Source organism: Saccharomyces cerevisiae, chromosome IX, assembly GCF_000146045.2.
Source record: "Saccharomyces cerevisiae S288C chromosome IX, complete sequence".
Lineage (NCBI taxonomy): Eukaryota > Fungi > Ascomycota > Saccharomycetes > Saccharomycetales > Saccharomycetaceae > Saccharomyces > Saccharomyces cerevisiae.
In genome coordinates, this window is record NC_001141.2 from 99,803 (window position 1) to 117,914 (window position 18,112).

An 18,112-nucleotide genomic window follows, 5' to 3' on the forward strand; every position below is an offset into this window, starting at 1 on the left:
ATGAATAAATGTACTGGTGTTACATGGTGTACCGATGCTTTAATTGCACTTATGTAGTCATTCGAATAATGAATCTGCATAATACTTCCAGATATATTCAGCAAGGGAATCTCCATTTTTAATCCGCCTTCTCTTGCTACGCACAGATGACGTTCTTGTATTGTTGTTTTTTTTTAAATAATAATCTAAAAGCTGTTCCTTAGGGAATTCTAGCAGTGTTCTTATAGATGCATTCTCATTCTCGTCATTCCCCATTACACGTAACTTGAGCAATGTATCCCTTAACAGTTCGTGTGACCTTTGAGGGGAGGATTTGAACTGGGAGTTTCTAAACATGACTTCTAATCCATTAATGTATAAGATGATCTTTAGGGGTTCTGTCACAGCGTCTTCAGTGCCTCTTTGGGCGTTTATTTTATTCATAGATAAGATTTGTAGTAGTTTCACCGTTATGGCACTGAGTTCTTCGAGATCAAGGCAAGTGTTGATTCTAATATTCTCGTATATTCTGACGTTTTCTGGAAGGGTTGGCGGTACAAGTTTTTGGAATTGACTTAGCGGGAATGAGCTTGTGGCATCAATAAAAAATAACTGGGTAACAACATGCTCCTTTGAAAGATTCTGCTTGATAAATTGGCAAAGTTTGTTCTTTGTCGGGGAAGGCCAAATGGTAATCAGTTCCAAATCTTCATATTCCATCCTTTGCCGCTAGCAGTCTCTTCTCTCCATTTTTTTTTTATTTTCTTTTCTGGCGGTTTCCTTAATCTAACATTAAAATAAATAAACTACTGTAGCTTTCGCGTTTGGTAGCACAGAGGGTACAGAAGTCATAAAGAATCAAAAAATTCATTCAATAAAAAGATATAAATCGAGAATTCTTGTTTATTTAATCGTTAATCTAAAAGGTGTAAGATATTTCTTAACGGGTCTTTGTTCTTTATTGTTTAATAATACATATGGGTTCGACGACGCTGAATTTCAACTCAGAGAGGAATTGTTCACGTTTGCGTTTGTTGTTACGTCCATGGATGTCGTAGTAGAAATTTGGCCAGTGAGTTGAGTTCTTTGTAATTGCGGGGCGCTTTCACCTAAAATCGAGCTCGTAGCTTGTAAAGACTTTTTCACCTTCTGTGCTTTTATCCCCCTCGGGTCAATTGATGAAGATTCAGGAGCAGGTATTTCTCCAAATTTGGACATGTGCAATTGCAGCTGTCTTGTCACAGAGGCGCCTCGTCTAATCTTACTCAATTTACCAGCATTCCACTTGTTCAAAAAATCACGCCTGACTTCATCGCTAATTTTCCAATTCATCCCTTTACCTTGTTGACCAGCTCTTTTGGGCACCTTCTCGAAGGCTTTATTTAGGGACAGATTATGCCTCACGGAGTTCTGCCACGCCATTTGAGAAAACCTGTAAAATGCGTAGTTGTCAGAGATAAATTTGTAAATATCCGCTAATGAAATACTACCTTCGGGTGTTGAAAGAATGGCTTGGGTGATCATCGATGCATACGACTGTGGTGGTTTGATATATCTGTTTTCATCCAGCGACAAGTCTGATGGATTTTCTATATGGGGTACATTACCGTTAGTGACAGCATTGTTGCTACTGGACGTGTATGTATTCGGTCTAATTCCTCCTCTGGTGTAATTTTCATCTTCTTCATCTTCTTCCATCATAATCGTGTCTCCATGTGGATCCCCTATTGGGTTAACATCTGATGATGACGATAATGGGGTGTGTAGGTGGTCCAGCTGTTGTAATCGAGCCTCTTCCTGTAACCTTTGCTCTCTTAAATAGGTAGAACCTTCGATAATGTTACGTAGCAACGGGTTGTTGTTACCATTCGTACCATAAGTAGATAGTAATTTGGGCATGAGGTGATTCAGGCAATAATCCGATATAATAGTTTCTTGTTCCGGCAATATAAAGATCATTTGCACACCACCTATGTCTATGATACAACCAGACTGTAGCACCGTAGGAGGAGAGTCTGGACCTGTGGGAATCCTTCTAAAATTGACCTTAGCACCATTTCTACCGAATATCTGTAATTCCCATGATCCGCTCTCCAGGTTGAATCTGATTGCAGCATGCTTCCTAGACACAATTTTGGCAGGACCAAGATCAATGTCTATATTCTTCTTCACGACTGTACCGGGCACAGCATTCAAGTTCAAGCTGTCTGTGTTCCTACCAATGGTAACTTCTAATTTTTGTACATAATACGTCCAATCACATCCGGCAATTTTAGCATAAGCGTTGACCTCTCTGGCAATACTCAAGCTATTGGAATAGTCACTTGACACAGCCACAGGATCGCTTGACGAGCTAAGAACACATGTCACCGCATTAACAAGCCCTTGGCGATCCTGGGCTGTATACGAACTATACTTACCACTAAATTTTTGTTCCCTACTGGTAACAGACATTTATTATTACTGTGTCTCTCCAAGCCTTTCTTTGCTAATTGAACGCACAATTTACACACTATTATTTAAACCTTCAATCTTCTATAGAGCCGGTATTCATCTAAACCTCTTACCATCCTGTTCTCTCTATACCGTTTCTGATTTGTTTATGTTTTTCCATTTTTTTGTTTACCTCATCCATGGATCATAACCTATTTCGTAACTTTTTTAGACCTATCATATATGCTATATTTCCGTTCAAGCCCTTAAAAAACATTTTATAAGACCTACGCTCTTCAAGCCCTAGTGATTTCTTTTTTTCTTTTTTTTTTTTTTGGTAATTTTTTTTTCAAAAGTGACTACAGTAATGAGGTTTGTCTACCTGGACATGACCTTCTATTGTTGAGTAGTTCCTTGCATTGAAGACAACCAGTAATCGAATTTTTTATAAAGCGGTTAGAAAATCTCGAAGAGGTTAACATATAGAAAAAAAGCCTCTTTTTATTTGAGTTCCATAAGGTAAGAGACAAAGAAAAAGGAGCGCATATTATAATTGATAAGGGCGTTATGCCAGAACAAGCGCAACAAGGGGAACAGTCTGTCAAGAGAAGAAGGGTCACTAGAGCCTGTGATGAATGCAGAAAGAAAAAAGTTAAATGTGATGGTCAGCAACCATGTATCCATTGTACTGTGTACTCTTATGAATGTACTTATAAGAAGCCTACGAAGAGAACACAGAACTCCGGAAACTCCGGAGTTCTAACACTGGGCAATGTTACTACTGGTCCATCATCAAGTACTGTGGTGGCAGCCGCCGCTTCCAATCCAAATAAACTCCTCTCAAACATTAAAACAGAAAGGGCTATTTTACCGGGTGCTTCTACAATACCTGCAAGTAACAATCCATCTAAACCAAGAAAGTATAAGACTAAGAGCACAAGGTTACAATCGAAGATTGACAGGTACAAGCAAATATTTGATGAGGTCTTCCCGCAGTTACCTGATATAGACAATCTGGATATTCCTGTGTTCTTGCAGATCTTTCACAATTTTAAGAGGGACTCGCAGTCGTTTTTAGATGACACTGTGAAAGAATATACTTTAATCGTAAATGACAGTTCTTCTCCGATCCAACCAGTACTTTCTTCAAATTCAAAAAACTCCACTCCAGACGAATTTTTACCTAACATGAAAAGTGACTCGAATAGCGCCTCCAGCAACAGGGAACAAGACAGTGTAGATACCTACTCCAATATCCCCGTTGGTAGAGAAATAAAAATAATTCTACCACCAAAAGCGATCGCTTTACAATTCGTGAAAAGTACTTGGGAACATTGCTGTGTTCTTCTCCGATTTTATCACAGACCATCGTTCATTAGACAATTGGATGAGTTGTATGAGACAGACCCAAACAATTATACGTCTAAGCAAATGCAATTTTTACCATTGTGCTACGCTGCAATCGCTGTGGGAGCATTATTCTCGAAATCCATTGTCTCAAATGACTCGTCAAGGGAAAAGTTTCTACAGGATGAAGGTTACAAGTACTTCATTGCAGCAAGGAAACTAATCGACATTACAAATGCCCGTGACTTGAATTCCATACAAGCAATTTTAATGCTGATTATATTCTTACAATGTTCCGCACGTTTATCAACGTGTTACACTTATATCGGTGTCGCCATGAGAAGTGCTTTGAGAGCAGGCTTTCATAGGAAATTGAGCCCCAATTCTGGTTTTAGTCCAATAGAAATTGAGATGAGGAAACGCCTTTTTTATACAATCTATAAACTGGACGTTTATATCAATGCAATGCTGGGCCTACCGAGATCTATTTCCCCCGACGATTTTGACCAAACTCTCCCCCTGGATTTATCAGATGAGAATATCACTGAGGTGGCGTACCTACCTGAGAACCAACACTCCGTTTTATCAAGTACGGGGATTTCGAATGAACATACAAAACTATTTTTGATTTTAAATGAGATCATTTCTGAACTATATCCGATAAAAAAAACTAGTAATATAATTTCTCATGAGACAGTTACTAGCTTGGAATTAAAGTTGAGAAATTGGTTGGATTCGTTGCCCAAAGAACTGATACCTAACGCAGAAAATATTGATCCTGAATATGAAAGGGCAAATCGTTTATTACATTTGTCTTTTTTGCACGTTCAGATAATATTATACAGGCCTTTTATTCATTATTTATCACGCAACATGAATGCTGAAAATGTAGATCCCTTATGTTACCGGAGAGCCCGGAACTCTATTGCCGTGGCTCGAACGGTTATTAAGTTAGCAAAAGAGATGGTTAGTAATAATTTATTAACTGGTTCATACTGGTATGCCTGTTATACAATTTTTTACTCCGTTGCAGGTCTCTTATTTTACATCCATGAGGCGCAATTGCCTGATAAGGATAGTGCTAGAGAATATTATGATATTTTGAAAGACGCAGAAACTGGTAGAAGCGTTCTTATTCAACTCAAGGATTCTAGTATGGCCGCTAGCAGGACTTATAATTTATTGAACCAAATTTTTGAAAAACTAAACTCAAAAACTATCCAGCTTACTGCGTTACATTCATCACCATCCAACGAAAGTGCCTTTTTAGTGACTAATAATTCCTCCGCTTTGAAACCTCATTTAGGAGATTCATTGCAACCACCCGTATTCTTTTCTTCCCAGGATACGAAGAATAGCTTTTCATTAGCTAAGAGTGAAGAAAGCACCAATGATTACGCTATGGCTAATTACCTAAATAATACACCTATTTCCGAAAATCCTTTAAATGAAGCACAACAGCAAGATCAAGTATCCCAAGGAACGACTAACATGTCTAATGAAAGAGATCCGAACAATTTCTTATCTATTGATATCAGACTTGATAATAATGGCCAATCAAATATTCTTGATGCCACAGATGACGTCTTTATCAGGAATGACGGCGACATCCCTACTAACAGTGCATTCGATTTTAGCAGCAGTAAGAGCAATGCATCAAATAACTCCAACCCAGATACCATTAACAACAACTACAATAATGTTAGTGGCAAAAACAATAATAACAATAATATTACTAACAATAGTAATAATAATCACAACAACAACAACAACGACAACAACAACAACAATAATAATAATAATAATAATAATAATAACAATAACAATAGTGGTAATAGTAGTAATAATAATAACAATAATAACAATAATAAAAATAATAATGACTTCGGCATTAAGATTGATAACAATTCACCGTCTTATGAAGGGTTTCCCCAGTTACAAATACCGCTTTCACAAGACAATTTGAACATAGAAGATAAAGAGGAGATGTCACCTAATATTGAAATTAAAAACGAACAAAATATGACTGACTCAAACGATATTCTTGGAGTATTCGATCAGTTAGATGCTCAGCTATTTGGGAAATACCTACCTTTAAATTACCCCTCTGAATGAAAACGTTATCTTTGATTTATATTCTATAATATCGTGGCTACAGCACTTGCTGAACATAAGCTTAAAACGTTTATGTGTGTATTTATATATGATAATAATAATAATAATAATAATAATAATAATAATAATAATAATAATAATAATAATAATGGTGATAAACTGCAATAACAAAAGAAAATAGTACCAATCCTGGATCTAGTTTTCCCTAAAATCCAATTTTTACTTATCAGCCTCACTTCCTAAACTACCTCACCTTCAAAAGCTCGATAATTAAAAGAAAACATGAATAATATAGTAAACAATGATAATAGTTTCTCTATAAGATTATCTAATTTTCGAACAGTATTAGCTATATGCGAAATATCTTCATCATTGGTACCTTATCATAAACCAAGGCCTGCTTTATATTTATTTGAACGAAAAAATTAACTTATATTCTTGGCTTTCCATTCCTGTTTATTTTCACAGCAAATGAATCAGCCAAATGAGTTTTAAATGAAACATTGGACGGTGTTCTAGATAAGCTCCTGTTCAGTATGACTGAGACCTTTTTGTCATACAACTGTGGAGCAGACTCAAAGGAAAAAGTTTGATCTGTGCGAGTGGTTTCAATCGAATCAGAACGTCCATGTGGAATTCCCATCCCCATTTTAGAGGAGATATTTGGCACATTTGTGTCCTTTGTGAAAAAACTATCAAGATTATCTAGCTCTGCCCACATGTGACTTAACGAAGCATCCTTTTCTTCCGCAACAGAAATGGAATCGTTTGTGTCCATTCTACCAAGGTCATAATCACCGTCCGCATGAAACTCGACAATTGTATCCATTCTGCCGAGTTCATAGTCACCATCCGCATGAAATTCGATAACTGCATCCATATCATCCGATCCGTGAGCAGATACTTCATCTGATTTGCCTGTACCACATGTCATAAAAACTGCGTGAACGTTGTGCCTTGTCGTAGCCGCCGTCATTGTTGGCATAGGAACAGACCAACCGCTATCTTCAGGCAAACCAAACAAGGTAGTGGTAGCATTATCGCCGTCTTTCACATCCTTATTTCCCATGGTTATCCTTAAAACATCCTTATCCATTTTACTTCCAGAAACATTTGGTACGCAATCTAAAACTTCCAAGGCCTTTGCTTCGTATTCAGTAAATAGTAACCTGAGTAACGGAGAAATCAAATCAGCACCGACACCAATAAATTCTGGCCTTCTTAAGTCAATTAAAGGAAAAACATATTTTAAAATTTCCAGAGTTTGAACTCTGATCCATCCTATTTTATTGAACAGAAGACCCAGAAGGAACACTAACGTTTGAGCGGAGTACGAGGGGAAGTAGTTTCTAGATATGAAACTCACTACTTGGCTCATGAAATCTTTCTTTGATCTAAACTTGTTCTTTGCTAGAGAATCTATCAAACGGGAAAGAGAAGGTTGTTTGTACGCATTTGCAAGTTCAATTAACGAATCTGCAGCAACCTGAATGCCCGTAAAATCTTTGCGATCCATTGCATTCAAAAATCTCGGAAGGTTTGCTATTAATGCGAAAAGCAGCCTAGACTCTGTATTTGCTATAATTCGGCTATCTTTCAACAAATTTAACTTATCCAAAAATTTCCACGTAATCTCTAAGGAATTCGCTGATCGCAATCCAGTCATAACTATTTGTTGCAAGCCATCAAAGCGACCTTCCCAATTGGAAGGAAAGATCGCAACCAAACACTGTACGGTATCAGGAGAATCCAAATCGATCTTGGAAATGAATTTACTTAAACATGACAGCACTTCAATGAATTCTTGTTCGTGAATGCTGCTCAAACATGCTGTAATGGACCAAAATAACTGCGGGAAACTGATCAAATTCGTCGGATCAAGTTCGGCCATGATTGCATTCAAAGTCATCAAGATCTGCATGGCAAATCCTTGTATATCGACATTTCCATCCGATATAGTGTTCGAAAGTCTATGAAGCATATCACGCAACATTTCCTGATCTAAAAATGTCAATAATGATCTAAATATTTGAAATGACCTGCACGCTATGTGCCTAACTGAGCAAGTGGTAGCCCACTTCAAGGCAATTCTTTGCCAAGTTACTTGAAATTCATCTAAGTCCGAGAATATAGAGATTATGTTCCTAATTAATAGGTCCATAGTTTTTGGTGATCTTGCACCTTTTTTCATCAAGTTATCATATGACCATAAGGCATGCTTATTTCTTAGTAGTTTCACGGTTTCCTCAGACTTTTCGTGACTTGGTGCCAATCCAAATATTAATGTAGATGCAATTTTACACGCGCTTTCGTGAATAAGCGGCACATAATGGTCAAGCAAGCAAATGGACATATGTAGTAGAAGAGGAATTTTCGCCTTTACAGATTCACTCAAGTTCGTTAACAAATTGACTAAAAAGATAATCGAAAGCTGCGCCTTCGAAAAAATGATTCTTTTCCCATTGTAATTTAGTCGTTCCCAGATATTCCCTAAAAAGGAATACTTATTATTATTCATTGGCTCATTAAACGTATGTTTCGCTAAAGGAACCATGTATTTCGGTTCTAAATTATTCAATAGAGTGTCAAGTAGTCCAATGCCACCAGGAATATTTGCCAAATACAATACAATATCTCTAGCATACTGAACAAACAATGGATTGCAGTGATTCATTGAAGAATTTATGATGTACTCCAGCGATACGTGTATATTTTGGAAAGAATTACCCTTGCCAAGAGAAATCCATAGCTGCTCTACTTCGTTCGGTAAAGAGTCGTTAAGATCAATAGTGATGTAAAATAGGTTATTCAATACCATAAACGTGTCCAACTCTTCTAAAGATTTCAATGTAAATTTGTTTACCCAAGGTACCATAAGCACCAACAAATCTCTTTTTATTTCGAAAGGAAACAAATCAAGTATTCTAACCAAACTGGAAAATATTCTCAAACACAAATCCTGAGAGAGCAGTTCGGCAAATATGCTAGAAATTTCTTTTGCAGTTGATTTGTAAACCGTCTTTGAAGAATTTGCAAGTCTCTCCTTAAATACCTTGGTATAAGAAGAATTATGTAATTTCGTTTCAACAGCTGAAAGTAGATCAACAGCAAATGTCCTTGTATCTTCCTTATCTGCCACTAAACCATACAAACCCAAGGAGACTAATTCATCTTCATCTAAAACCAAATTATCCAATTTCAAAACGGATTTACAAAGTGTAGTGTAATATAAAACAGCTACCGAAGGATGTGAGTGGTGTGAAACACATTGGAAAGCAACATCTCTAAATAGTTTAAAATTTTCCCTATTTTTGTCCAGGAGATTCTCCAAAGCACGCACACCAAGATTTTTTACAGTAGTATTGTCCGAGTCAAATAGTGCTTCAATCCAAGCAAGTAAATCTTCAGTATCGAATGAAATCACAATAGGCAACTCTAAATCATCGTCCAATGTTTGGGTTATTGGATCTGAACATAAAACAACCATAGTCTCTAGCACGATCATCTGCAATCTGTTTTTTTGGAATTCTATTCCAGTTGTAATAGCGGTTCTATCTCTGCCACTCTCTGTATTTTTTATCATTATGGCATATCTTTCTTCAGATATTGGCTCGTACTCACCATAACCACACCATTCCTTCAAGAAATTGAAACATGATGCGCGTGCTTGGAAGGGAAATAATTCATCTATTAGCGGATGCTCTCTTACTGCCATATAGTAGCTCAATATAAGACCTGCAAAGTAGCTTCGCAGCGATTGATATTCGTAGGAGATTTGCACAGAATCCTTCTCGAGGAACTGTTTTGTCTTCTGCAAAAACTCTGATAATTTCCGAAGTATCCATTCGTCATTAAATATCATATCCGATTTTAAGTACGGCGATAAAATCGTCAAAATATGAAACATCTCCACTCTGATTTGGTTGTTGGAGCTCCCTTCTTTCCATGCCACTAAAAATACATCAATTGCCTCCACATATGCTTTAAAAATGTTGATATTCATTGAGCTTAGCCCCGTTATTATAGCATCCCTAATCATAATATACTTTGCATTTAATAAGGGAAGAACCATCTTGAAGATTGATTTCGCAGATTTGATTTTTTGGTGCTGAACAGTAAAGATTTGTTGACTTTTTTTCCTGCCATGCTGAGGAATATTGGACGGAATATGCAGTTTTTGGTCAAACGTGGAAGTTAATGAAGTACATGCGGCAATCAAATATAGCTTCCATTGGTTTACTATTGTTTCCGGTAAAACATTTTTGAGTTTGAAATCAACATCATTTGCTACCCGCAGAATTATTTCGTGTACTTGCACAAGTCTTATACAAACGATAGATCGACACAATGCCATCGCCATAGGACAAGTTTTGAAAACCAACGCCAGTAATTTAGGAAAAGCCCTTTGCCATAGTGCAGCATCTACTCCGTACTCTGATTCGGCCAGTTTGATAAGTAGACCTCTTTTATATTTAGAATTCAGTCGACTGAATCTCGTTTTTTCAACCGCACTTAATGTTGCTTTATGTGGATTAATTAAGGTAGTGGTATTACACTCATTTAATAAATCAATAAGTCTTGTTCCGCGATCAGCTGCAAAATGGGATGATGATCTAGAATGCCCGTTTGACAATTTCTCTGTTTTCTCCATCATCGCTTCGTCAAACTTGAAAATAATTCTCAATATCTGGATGCCCAATCTACGAATTTTTGCATCGTGTGAACAAAGAAAAAATAAGCCATTCCCTTCTACTTCTTCAATAACTGTAACTGTATTTTTCCACTCCAGTTTTTCGGTTTCGTTACTCTCCTCTTGTTCTGCATCGATCGGCAACAAGCGAATTCCATCCAAACCAGTTTCTTTTTTATTTTCCTCTTTATTGGACGATTGGAATTCTTCTAACCAGCATTCCAAAAGCTCAACATAAAGTATCAATAATCTGTTGTACTCCTTTGATGACAAGTACGACATGTTATAACTTGATTGTGTCTTTTCATCGAAATCAAATGAATATTTAGCAAACCATGTGATTAGGGTGTATGGATTCTTCTTAGATGCTAATGCTCTTAGTGCATTTTGACTGCTAGAAGAAATAATTACCTCCGAATGAACAGCGTTCCTTGATAAAATCTCAATTGTAGATTTATATGGGATAGTGCGTGAAATAGAAAGGCAACATGGTATAGCTTCAATGATGGTGCCGAACAATATAACATAAAGCGACTTATTTTTACTTGAGTCATTGTCATTAGAAAAGCTAAAGCCAAATGGGCTGAATGCGTTTGATGATTGCTTTTGGTGCTGATTTTCAGGAGACCAAACTTCAGAACCGATGCTAGAATCCAATAAAAGGAATAATTTATAAAAGTAATCTGATATTTCTGTATGGTTTATGGAAGAGGCTTCTTGAACCTGATTCACTGTAATATTGTTTAAATTTAGTTCATAAAGCCTGTTATCATCCTCAGGAAACCTTGGCCTCTCTTTTGTAACCAGCAATCCTTTGTATGTATTTATAGTCAAAATCAGTTTTTCGTAATTGATATTTTCCAGGTTAGAGCCATTGAAAGATTGCCGTATCAATGGAATTAAAGCTTGTTCCATTAAAAAATTCGGATGTAAAAATCCAATTGATATTAACGCGTCTGTCAATGGGTTCAAGAGACCAAAATCGCCGGTTATCCAATTCTCTTTTTTCCTTGTGTTTAGATATAGTTGTAAAAGCTTGGTAAGCGTCCTTGTAGTATTATTTAAAGTTTCTGGGCATCTATATAAATAGACCCAAACTAATCTGGATAAACCAACTGCAAAGATAATCCTTTCATTCAGACTTTTGGACTTAACTTTTGAGGCATTTGCCTCCAACAACGATAGCCATTGTTTAGAAAATAGGTCTGGTGGTGATGCACACAAAATAGAAACTGTTAATTTGAAACCACTTACCCAATACTTACTATCAGCTTGTAGCCTCTTGGCAGTGTTCAGTAAAGTAGACATTGCCTCTACCCACGTTGGATGATTAACTTCTGCCGTCAACGAGCCAGCCAAAGGCAACAATAGCTGGTTAGTGACTTCAGCATACGCCAAACAAACCGGAAAATTTTCAGTCTTTGCGAAGAACTTTGATAAACTTTTCATGAAATCTGCACTTTCTTCAAATTTCTCCAACGGATAATTTCTTAACTTCAAATATCTCATACCAAGAATCAACAAATGAGTACTTGGCTCTAACTCGGGAGGTATATACGCCGGGATTTTTTCTAGATCAGCTATAAATCGATCACTAACTGACAAAAATTTCTTTTCAGACATAGAGCCCAGTAGTTCGGCAAAAGAATTCCAATTCGAAGACTTAATTAAACTAGTTGATATAGAAAGTGGATCAGTAGTTTTTAACTGAGTAAAAACAATCTCTTCTAGCTTATCAGATAAATCTTCTTCTTCATTGCTGGAAGCCTGCTTAACAATTTCATTTAGCACCCTGCATAGGATGTATATACTAATCAGAGATTTCCTATCTGCAAGGAATGCTTCTTCTTTTGCTACTTCAATTGTGTTCTCTAAACTTTTCAATTGTGAGTTCGCTATGGATGGACTTGAAGTAGCGCTATTGTTACTGCTACTAGCTTTGATTAACGGAACTTTGTTGTTGAAAGATGAGGAAACGTGCCTTTTCATGCCAGGAAGATTATTGGTATTGTTATTATGTTTGTACTTTGAGGTTGTATTACTGGAAGATCTTGATAGCCGCCTATTCATTAAAAAATGAGCCTGCGAGGGATGTGCCTTTTCAAACTCATACTCTTTTAATAGTTTTTCCATTTCTTCTGAAGCAGAGTTGGCCGCTTCAGATTTAGTCTTCCTCCAAAACATCATTGCATCAATCACAGGTTTCGGTTTTTTCTTTGCAATGTGACCTAGAGATTTAATAATTTCATCAAAGCTGGGATCAACGCCTTCACCAAGAATTTCTACAATTGGGGGTTCCGCCATGTCCAACTGCTGTAGACACATATTTAGTTTGTTCTCCGCGTAACGAATAAACTTTGTAAAAAGTATATGAAGAGCATATTCAGAGGGACTTTTCCAATCTGTAGCCATTTGCTGTCTCAAAGTAGTCACGTAGTCCTCTGCTACTGATTTTGCTGTAATGTCCGGCGGTGCTGATTCTTGCATTCTTTGCTGCTTTTGTTCAGGTAGTAGCATTGAAATCTTGTTTTGATCACTTTGCTCCTCAACAAAGGTAGGCGGAAGAGCTTGACCTTCCCCCGTTCCTTGTTGCTGTTGTTGCCGTAAAAGTAATTGATTATTTAGAGAGGTGCCTTCAGACATATCAGTAGGAGATGGAATATCAATAATAGGTGCATCCGTAACGGATTGGTGAAGAGGAAATGTGTTAAGTGGCGCTTCGTTTATTTCCTCCAAGACATCCTGGCCTGAAGGATCAATATCTATTGATATCTGGTTATTGTTGCTAGAACCTTCTGCTTTATTTGTCGGTGGGAAGGTGAAACCAATGCCTTGATCCCTCTGGGGCGGGAAAGTAAATCTCGAGGCCATTTTGATGTATAACAAAACTAAAAAGGGTTATTAAAATGGGAACACAACAAACAACCAGAATTTTCACACTTTAACCAGTCACGTCCTATTATGAAGACCTAAATCCACATTTGCTTTCTCTCTTCATTTGCCTAATCCTTTATCCCAATTTCTACAGTTCTATATGTATTTTCCTGTGTGGCTGTCGTTTCGTGGTTAGTGATACAACCATAACGATTCAACCAACTCCCAATGTATGTGATGTTGATACCGCTAATTTGGAAGGGATGGTATACTCTAGGTGACCTCAATGAGTCAAAGAGAGCTAGGACATACTTCGAGATAGGTAATACCACTTTGCAGCTTCTTTTTAGGCCTTCATGAGTGAGTAGCCAAGAAAAAGTTAAAAGCGGGTAATAGGTATGAATTTTTCAAATACTGAAATTTGGTTTAGTTATTTAAGTGAATTGTAGATTATGTACATTTTACGTGCAATGAAGGAGTCACCTCTATGATCATCTAGTTATTAGCTGTTAGTTTTCATTGAACTTGTTTTAACTGGGAAAAAGCGGAACAATTGGGCCTTACAATGACACCAGACGAACTAAATTCAGCAGTCGTCACCTTTATGGCCAATCTGAATATTGATGATTCGAAGGCCAACGAAACCGCTTCCACAGTAACGGATTCTATTGTACACCGATCAATAAAATTGCTGGAAGTTGTCGTTGCGTTGAAAGATTATTTTCTTTCAGAAAATGAGGTAGAAAGGAAGAAAGCGTTGACATGTTTAACCACTATCTTAGCAAAAACTCCCAAGGACCACCTCTCCAAAAACGAATGCTCAGTAATATTTCAGTTTTACCAGTCTAAGCTTGATGATCAAGCGCTTGCAAAAGAAGTCTTGGAGGGCTTCGCCGCATTAGCTCCAATGAAATATGTCTCCATTAACGAGATAGCCCAACTTTTGAGATTATTATTGGACAACTATCAACAAGGCCAGCATTTGGCATCAACTAGACTGTGGCCATTTAAAATTTTGAGAAAAATATTTGATAGATTTTTCGTCAATGGATCCTCGACCGAACAAGTCAAACGAATCAACGATTTGTTTATTGAAACATTTCTTCATGTTGCCAATGGTGAAAAAGACCCTAGAAATTTACTCTTGTCATTTGCACTTAATAAATCTATCACATCGTCCTTGCAAAACGTGGAGAATTTTAAAGAAGACTTATTTGATGTCTTATTTTGCTATTTCCCAATCACTTTCAAGCCACCAAAGCATGATCCTTACAAGATCTCCAACCAAGATTTAAAAACAGCTTTGCGATCAGCAATTACTGCGACGCCATTATTTGCCGAAGATGCTTATAGCAATTTGCTGGACAAACTCACTGCTTCTTCACCGGTAGTGAAAAATGATACACTTCTGACGCTATTAGAATGCGTTAGAAAATTCGGCGGCTCTTCTATATTGGAAAATTGGACGTTACTTTGGAACGCTTTGAAATTTGAAATTATGCAAAACAGCGAAGGAAATGAAAACACTCTACTAAATCCGTACAATAAAGACCAACAGAGTGATGATGTGGGCCAATATACTAACTACGATGCTTGCTTGAAAATTATTAATCTAATGGCATTGCAACTATACAATTTTGACAAAGTATCATTTGAAAAGTTCTTCACTCATGTATTAGATGAGTTGAAACCAAATTTTAAATATGAAAAGGATTTGAAGCAAACCTGCCAGATTTTGTCCGCTATAGGTAGTGGGAATGTCGAGATATTTAACAAGGTCATTTCGTCAACTTTCCCCTTATTTTTGATCAATACATCTGAAGTTGCCAAACTTAAGCTGCTGATTATGAATTTTTCTTTTTTTGTTGACTCGTACATTGATTTGTTTGGAAGAACATCTAAAGAATCGTTGGGAACACCGGTGCCAAATAATAAAATGGCTGAATACAAAGACGAGATCATAATGATTTTGAGCATGGCCTTGACAAGAAGCTCCAAGGCAGAGGTTACCATAAGGACTCTATCTGTGATTCAATTCACAAAAATGATTAAAATGAAGGGCTTTTTAACCCCAGAGGAAGTTTCACTAATTATTCAATACTTCACGGAAGAAATATTAACGGATAACAACAAAAACATTTACTATGCTTGTTTGGAAGGGTTAAAGACAATCAGTGAGATATATGAGGATTTAGTTTTTGAAATATCATTGAAGAAATTATTGGATTTGTTACCTGATTGCTTCGAGGAAAAAATTCGAGTAAATGATGAGGAAAATATTCACATTGAAACAATTTTGAAGATTATTCTTGATTTCACCACTTCGAGACATATTTTGGTCAAAGAAAGCATTACATTTTTAGCGACAAAATTGAATAGGGTAGCTAAAATTTCGAAATCCAGAGAATATTGCTTTCTACTTATTTCAACCATATATTCTCTTTTTAATAATAATAATCAAAATGAGAACGTGCTAAATGAAGAAGATGCTCTTGCACTCAAGAATGCCATTGAGCCAAAATTATTTGAGATAATTACTCAGGAATCGGCCATTGTAAGTGACAATTACAATTTGACACTTCTATCTAACGTTCTTTTCTTCACCAATTTGAAAATTCCACAGGCTGCACACCAAGAAGAACTAGACAGATATAACGAGCTTTTCATTTCTGAAGGTAAGATAAGAATCTTAGACACACCGAATGTATTGGCTATTTCATATGCTAAAATATTATCCGCACTAAATAAAAACTGCCAATTCCCCCAAAAATTTACAGTGCTTTTCGGAACGGTTCAACTACTCAAAAAACATGCTCCAAGAATGACGGAGACTGAAAAATTAGGATACCTGGAATTGCTGTTGGTCTTATCAAATAAATTCGTCTCTGAAAAAGATGTGATAGGATTATTCGATTGGAAAGACTTATCAGTAATTAATCTTGAAGTGATGGTTTGGTTGACTAAAGGGCTGATAATGCAAAACTCATTAGAGTCATCAGAAATTGCAAAAAAGTTTATTGATTTACTGTCTAATGAAGAGATTGGCTCACTTGTATCGAAGCTATTCGAAGTTTTTGTCATGGATATCAGTTCTTTGAAGAAATTTAAAGGTATCAGTTGGAATAATAACGTTAAAATCTTGTACAAACAAAAATTCTTCGGTGACATTTTTCAAACACTAGTCAGCAACTATAAAAATACCGTGGACATGACCATTAAATGCAATTATTTAACTGCATTATCCTTAGTGTTGAAGCATACTCCAAGCCAATCGGTTGGTCCTTTTATCAACGATTTATTCCCGCTTTTATTGCAGGCTTTGGATATGCCTGATCCTGAAGTAAGGGTATCCGCTTTAGAAACTCTGAAGGACACTACGGATAAACATCACACTTTAATTACTGAACACGTAAGCACAATAGTTCCATTATTACTATCTCTTTCGCTTCCGCACAAATATAATAGTGTCAGTGTCAGGTTAATAGCCTTACAGCTTCTAGAAATGATTACGACTGTAGTACCTCTAAACTATTGTTTGAGCTATCAGGACGATGTTCTAAGCGCTTTAATACCAGTTTTATCTGACAAAAAAAGAATAATAAGAAAGCAATGCGTTGACACAAGACAGGTTTATTATGAATTAGGCCAAATCCCGTTCGAGTAAACGCTTGTATTTAATAATTTGTTCACATTGATGAGCACGTGAAAATCTTAGCGAGTATACTAAGTAAATATGATTCTTTTATGTATAGTACAGCAAAATAGCATTTATTTTTATTACGTTTAATCTTCTTCACTAGAGTCTTCCTCGTCGCTTAGTCCTACAGGTGCCAAACCCGGTGTCAGACCAGGATATCTATGATCTTTAACAAAATCGCTCTCTTTGATATCTTCCTTGAATTGTTTTCTTTTGAACCTTCTTCTTTTACTCCTGTCTGTGTTCGCAGTGGAAACTGTATCCTTCAAGATGGATTGCTGAATGTCTTCAAGCTCATCTCGTACTTCCTCTTCTAAATCCCACGACCTCAAATTTTGAGAATTCCTTTTGATTAACTTATTCAAATACTTCCTCTCATGGTCCGTTAATGTGCCCTCATGTTGATGTTTTTTCAAAACCTGGTGTTTTGCCAGTTGTTCAAGTTGCTCTTTATCTAATTTATGTTTCTTAACTTTTTTTTTTTTGACCAGTTTGCATTTTTTTTTAATTTTGTGAACGTCTCTGTTTTGTAACTGTACTCTCTTTTTCAAGTTCCTGTCGATTAACTGAGCTTTTGACCCATTGTTTACACTTGTTTTGCCATTATTAGCTCTGATTTTGGGAACGCCAGGCAAAAGGTTTGATAGCAGTCCATTAACAACCGAGGTGGCCTGGTATTTAGATGTTTGGCTCAGCGAAGATGACATTTTGGCCTAGCTAGCTCCCTCCTTAAGTTGTTCGTATTCTAAACAACTTTTCCACAAAACAATATTTCCACAGTTGCCAGCTATATTTCCATATTCCTTAGTTAAAGCTCATCGCAAAATTTTTCAAAGAGCATTAGGGTCACGTGTATACATTCACGTGACTATCTAGTACCCGCCCCGTGGCAAAAAAAGAAGACACCAATTTGGCACTGAGAAAAGAAAAAGTTTATCAATAACGAAAACGAAACTTAAGAGGAAAAAGAGTATAGA

The 18,112-nt window shown here is 36.6% G+C and overlaps 6 protein-coding genes across 6 annotated transcripts, besides 2 other annotated features; 2 read left to right on the forward strand and 4 right to left on the reverse strand.

The window, feature by feature from the left end:
* Window positions 1-57: 57 nt before the first annotated feature.
* On the reverse strand, window positions 58-699 carry CSM2 (Csm2p; the record flags this gene model as incomplete). Its single annotated transcript, NM_001179480.1, has 1 exon — window positions 58-699. The coding sequence occupies one exon, from the start codon at window positions 697-699 to the stop codon at window positions 58-60; it is 642 nt and encodes a 213-aa protein (NP_012134.1).
* A 279-nt stretch (window positions 700-978) lies between these two features.
* On the reverse strand, window positions 979-2,433 carry FKH1 (forkhead family transcription factor FKH1; the record flags this gene model as incomplete). Its single annotated transcript, NM_001179479.1, has 1 exon — window positions 979-2,433. One exon carries the CDS (start codon window positions 2,431-2,433, stop codon window positions 979-981), a length of 1,455 nt encoding a protein of 484 aa, NP_012135.1.
* A 546-nt stretch (window positions 2,434-2,979) lies between these two features.
* On the forward strand, window positions 2,980-5,874 carry ASG1 (Asg1p; the record flags this gene model as incomplete). The annotated part of the gene is made up of 1 exon (NM_001179478.1): window positions 2,980-5,874. The coding sequence occupies one exon, from the start codon at window positions 2,980-2,982 to the stop codon at window positions 5,872-5,874; it is 2,895 nt and encodes a 964-aa protein (NP_012136.1).
* A 193-nt stretch (window positions 5,875-6,067) lies between these two features.
* Window positions 6,068-6,251: an origin of replication (ARS909; Autonomously Replicating Sequence).
* Window positions 6,252-6,304: 53 nt separating this feature from the next.
* TAO3 (Tao3p) lies at window positions 6,305-13,435 on the reverse strand (the record flags this gene model as incomplete). Its single annotated transcript, NM_001179477.3, has 1 exon — window positions 6,305-13,435. One exon carries the CDS (start codon window positions 13,433-13,435, stop codon window positions 6,305-6,307), a length of 7,131 nt encoding a protein of 2,376 aa, NP_012137.3.
* Window positions 13,435-14,004: an origin of replication (ARS910; Putative replication origin; identified in multiple array studies, not yet confirmed by plasmid-based assay).
* Window positions 14,004-17,102, forward strand: MET18 (Met18p; the record flags this gene model as incomplete). Its single annotated transcript, NM_001179476.1, has 1 exon — window positions 14,004-17,102. The coding sequence occupies one exon, from the start codon at window positions 14,004-14,006 to the stop codon at window positions 17,100-17,102; it is 3,099 nt and encodes a 1,032-aa protein (NP_012138.1).
* Window positions 17,103-17,221: 119 nt separating this feature from the next.
* RRT14 (Rrt14p) lies at window positions 17,222-17,842 on the reverse strand (the record flags this gene model as incomplete). Its single annotated transcript, NM_001179475.1, has 1 exon — window positions 17,222-17,842. The coding sequence occupies one exon, from the start codon at window positions 17,840-17,842 to the stop codon at window positions 17,222-17,224; it is 621 nt and encodes a 206-aa protein (NP_012139.1).
* Window positions 17,843-18,112: the final 270 nt, after the last annotated feature.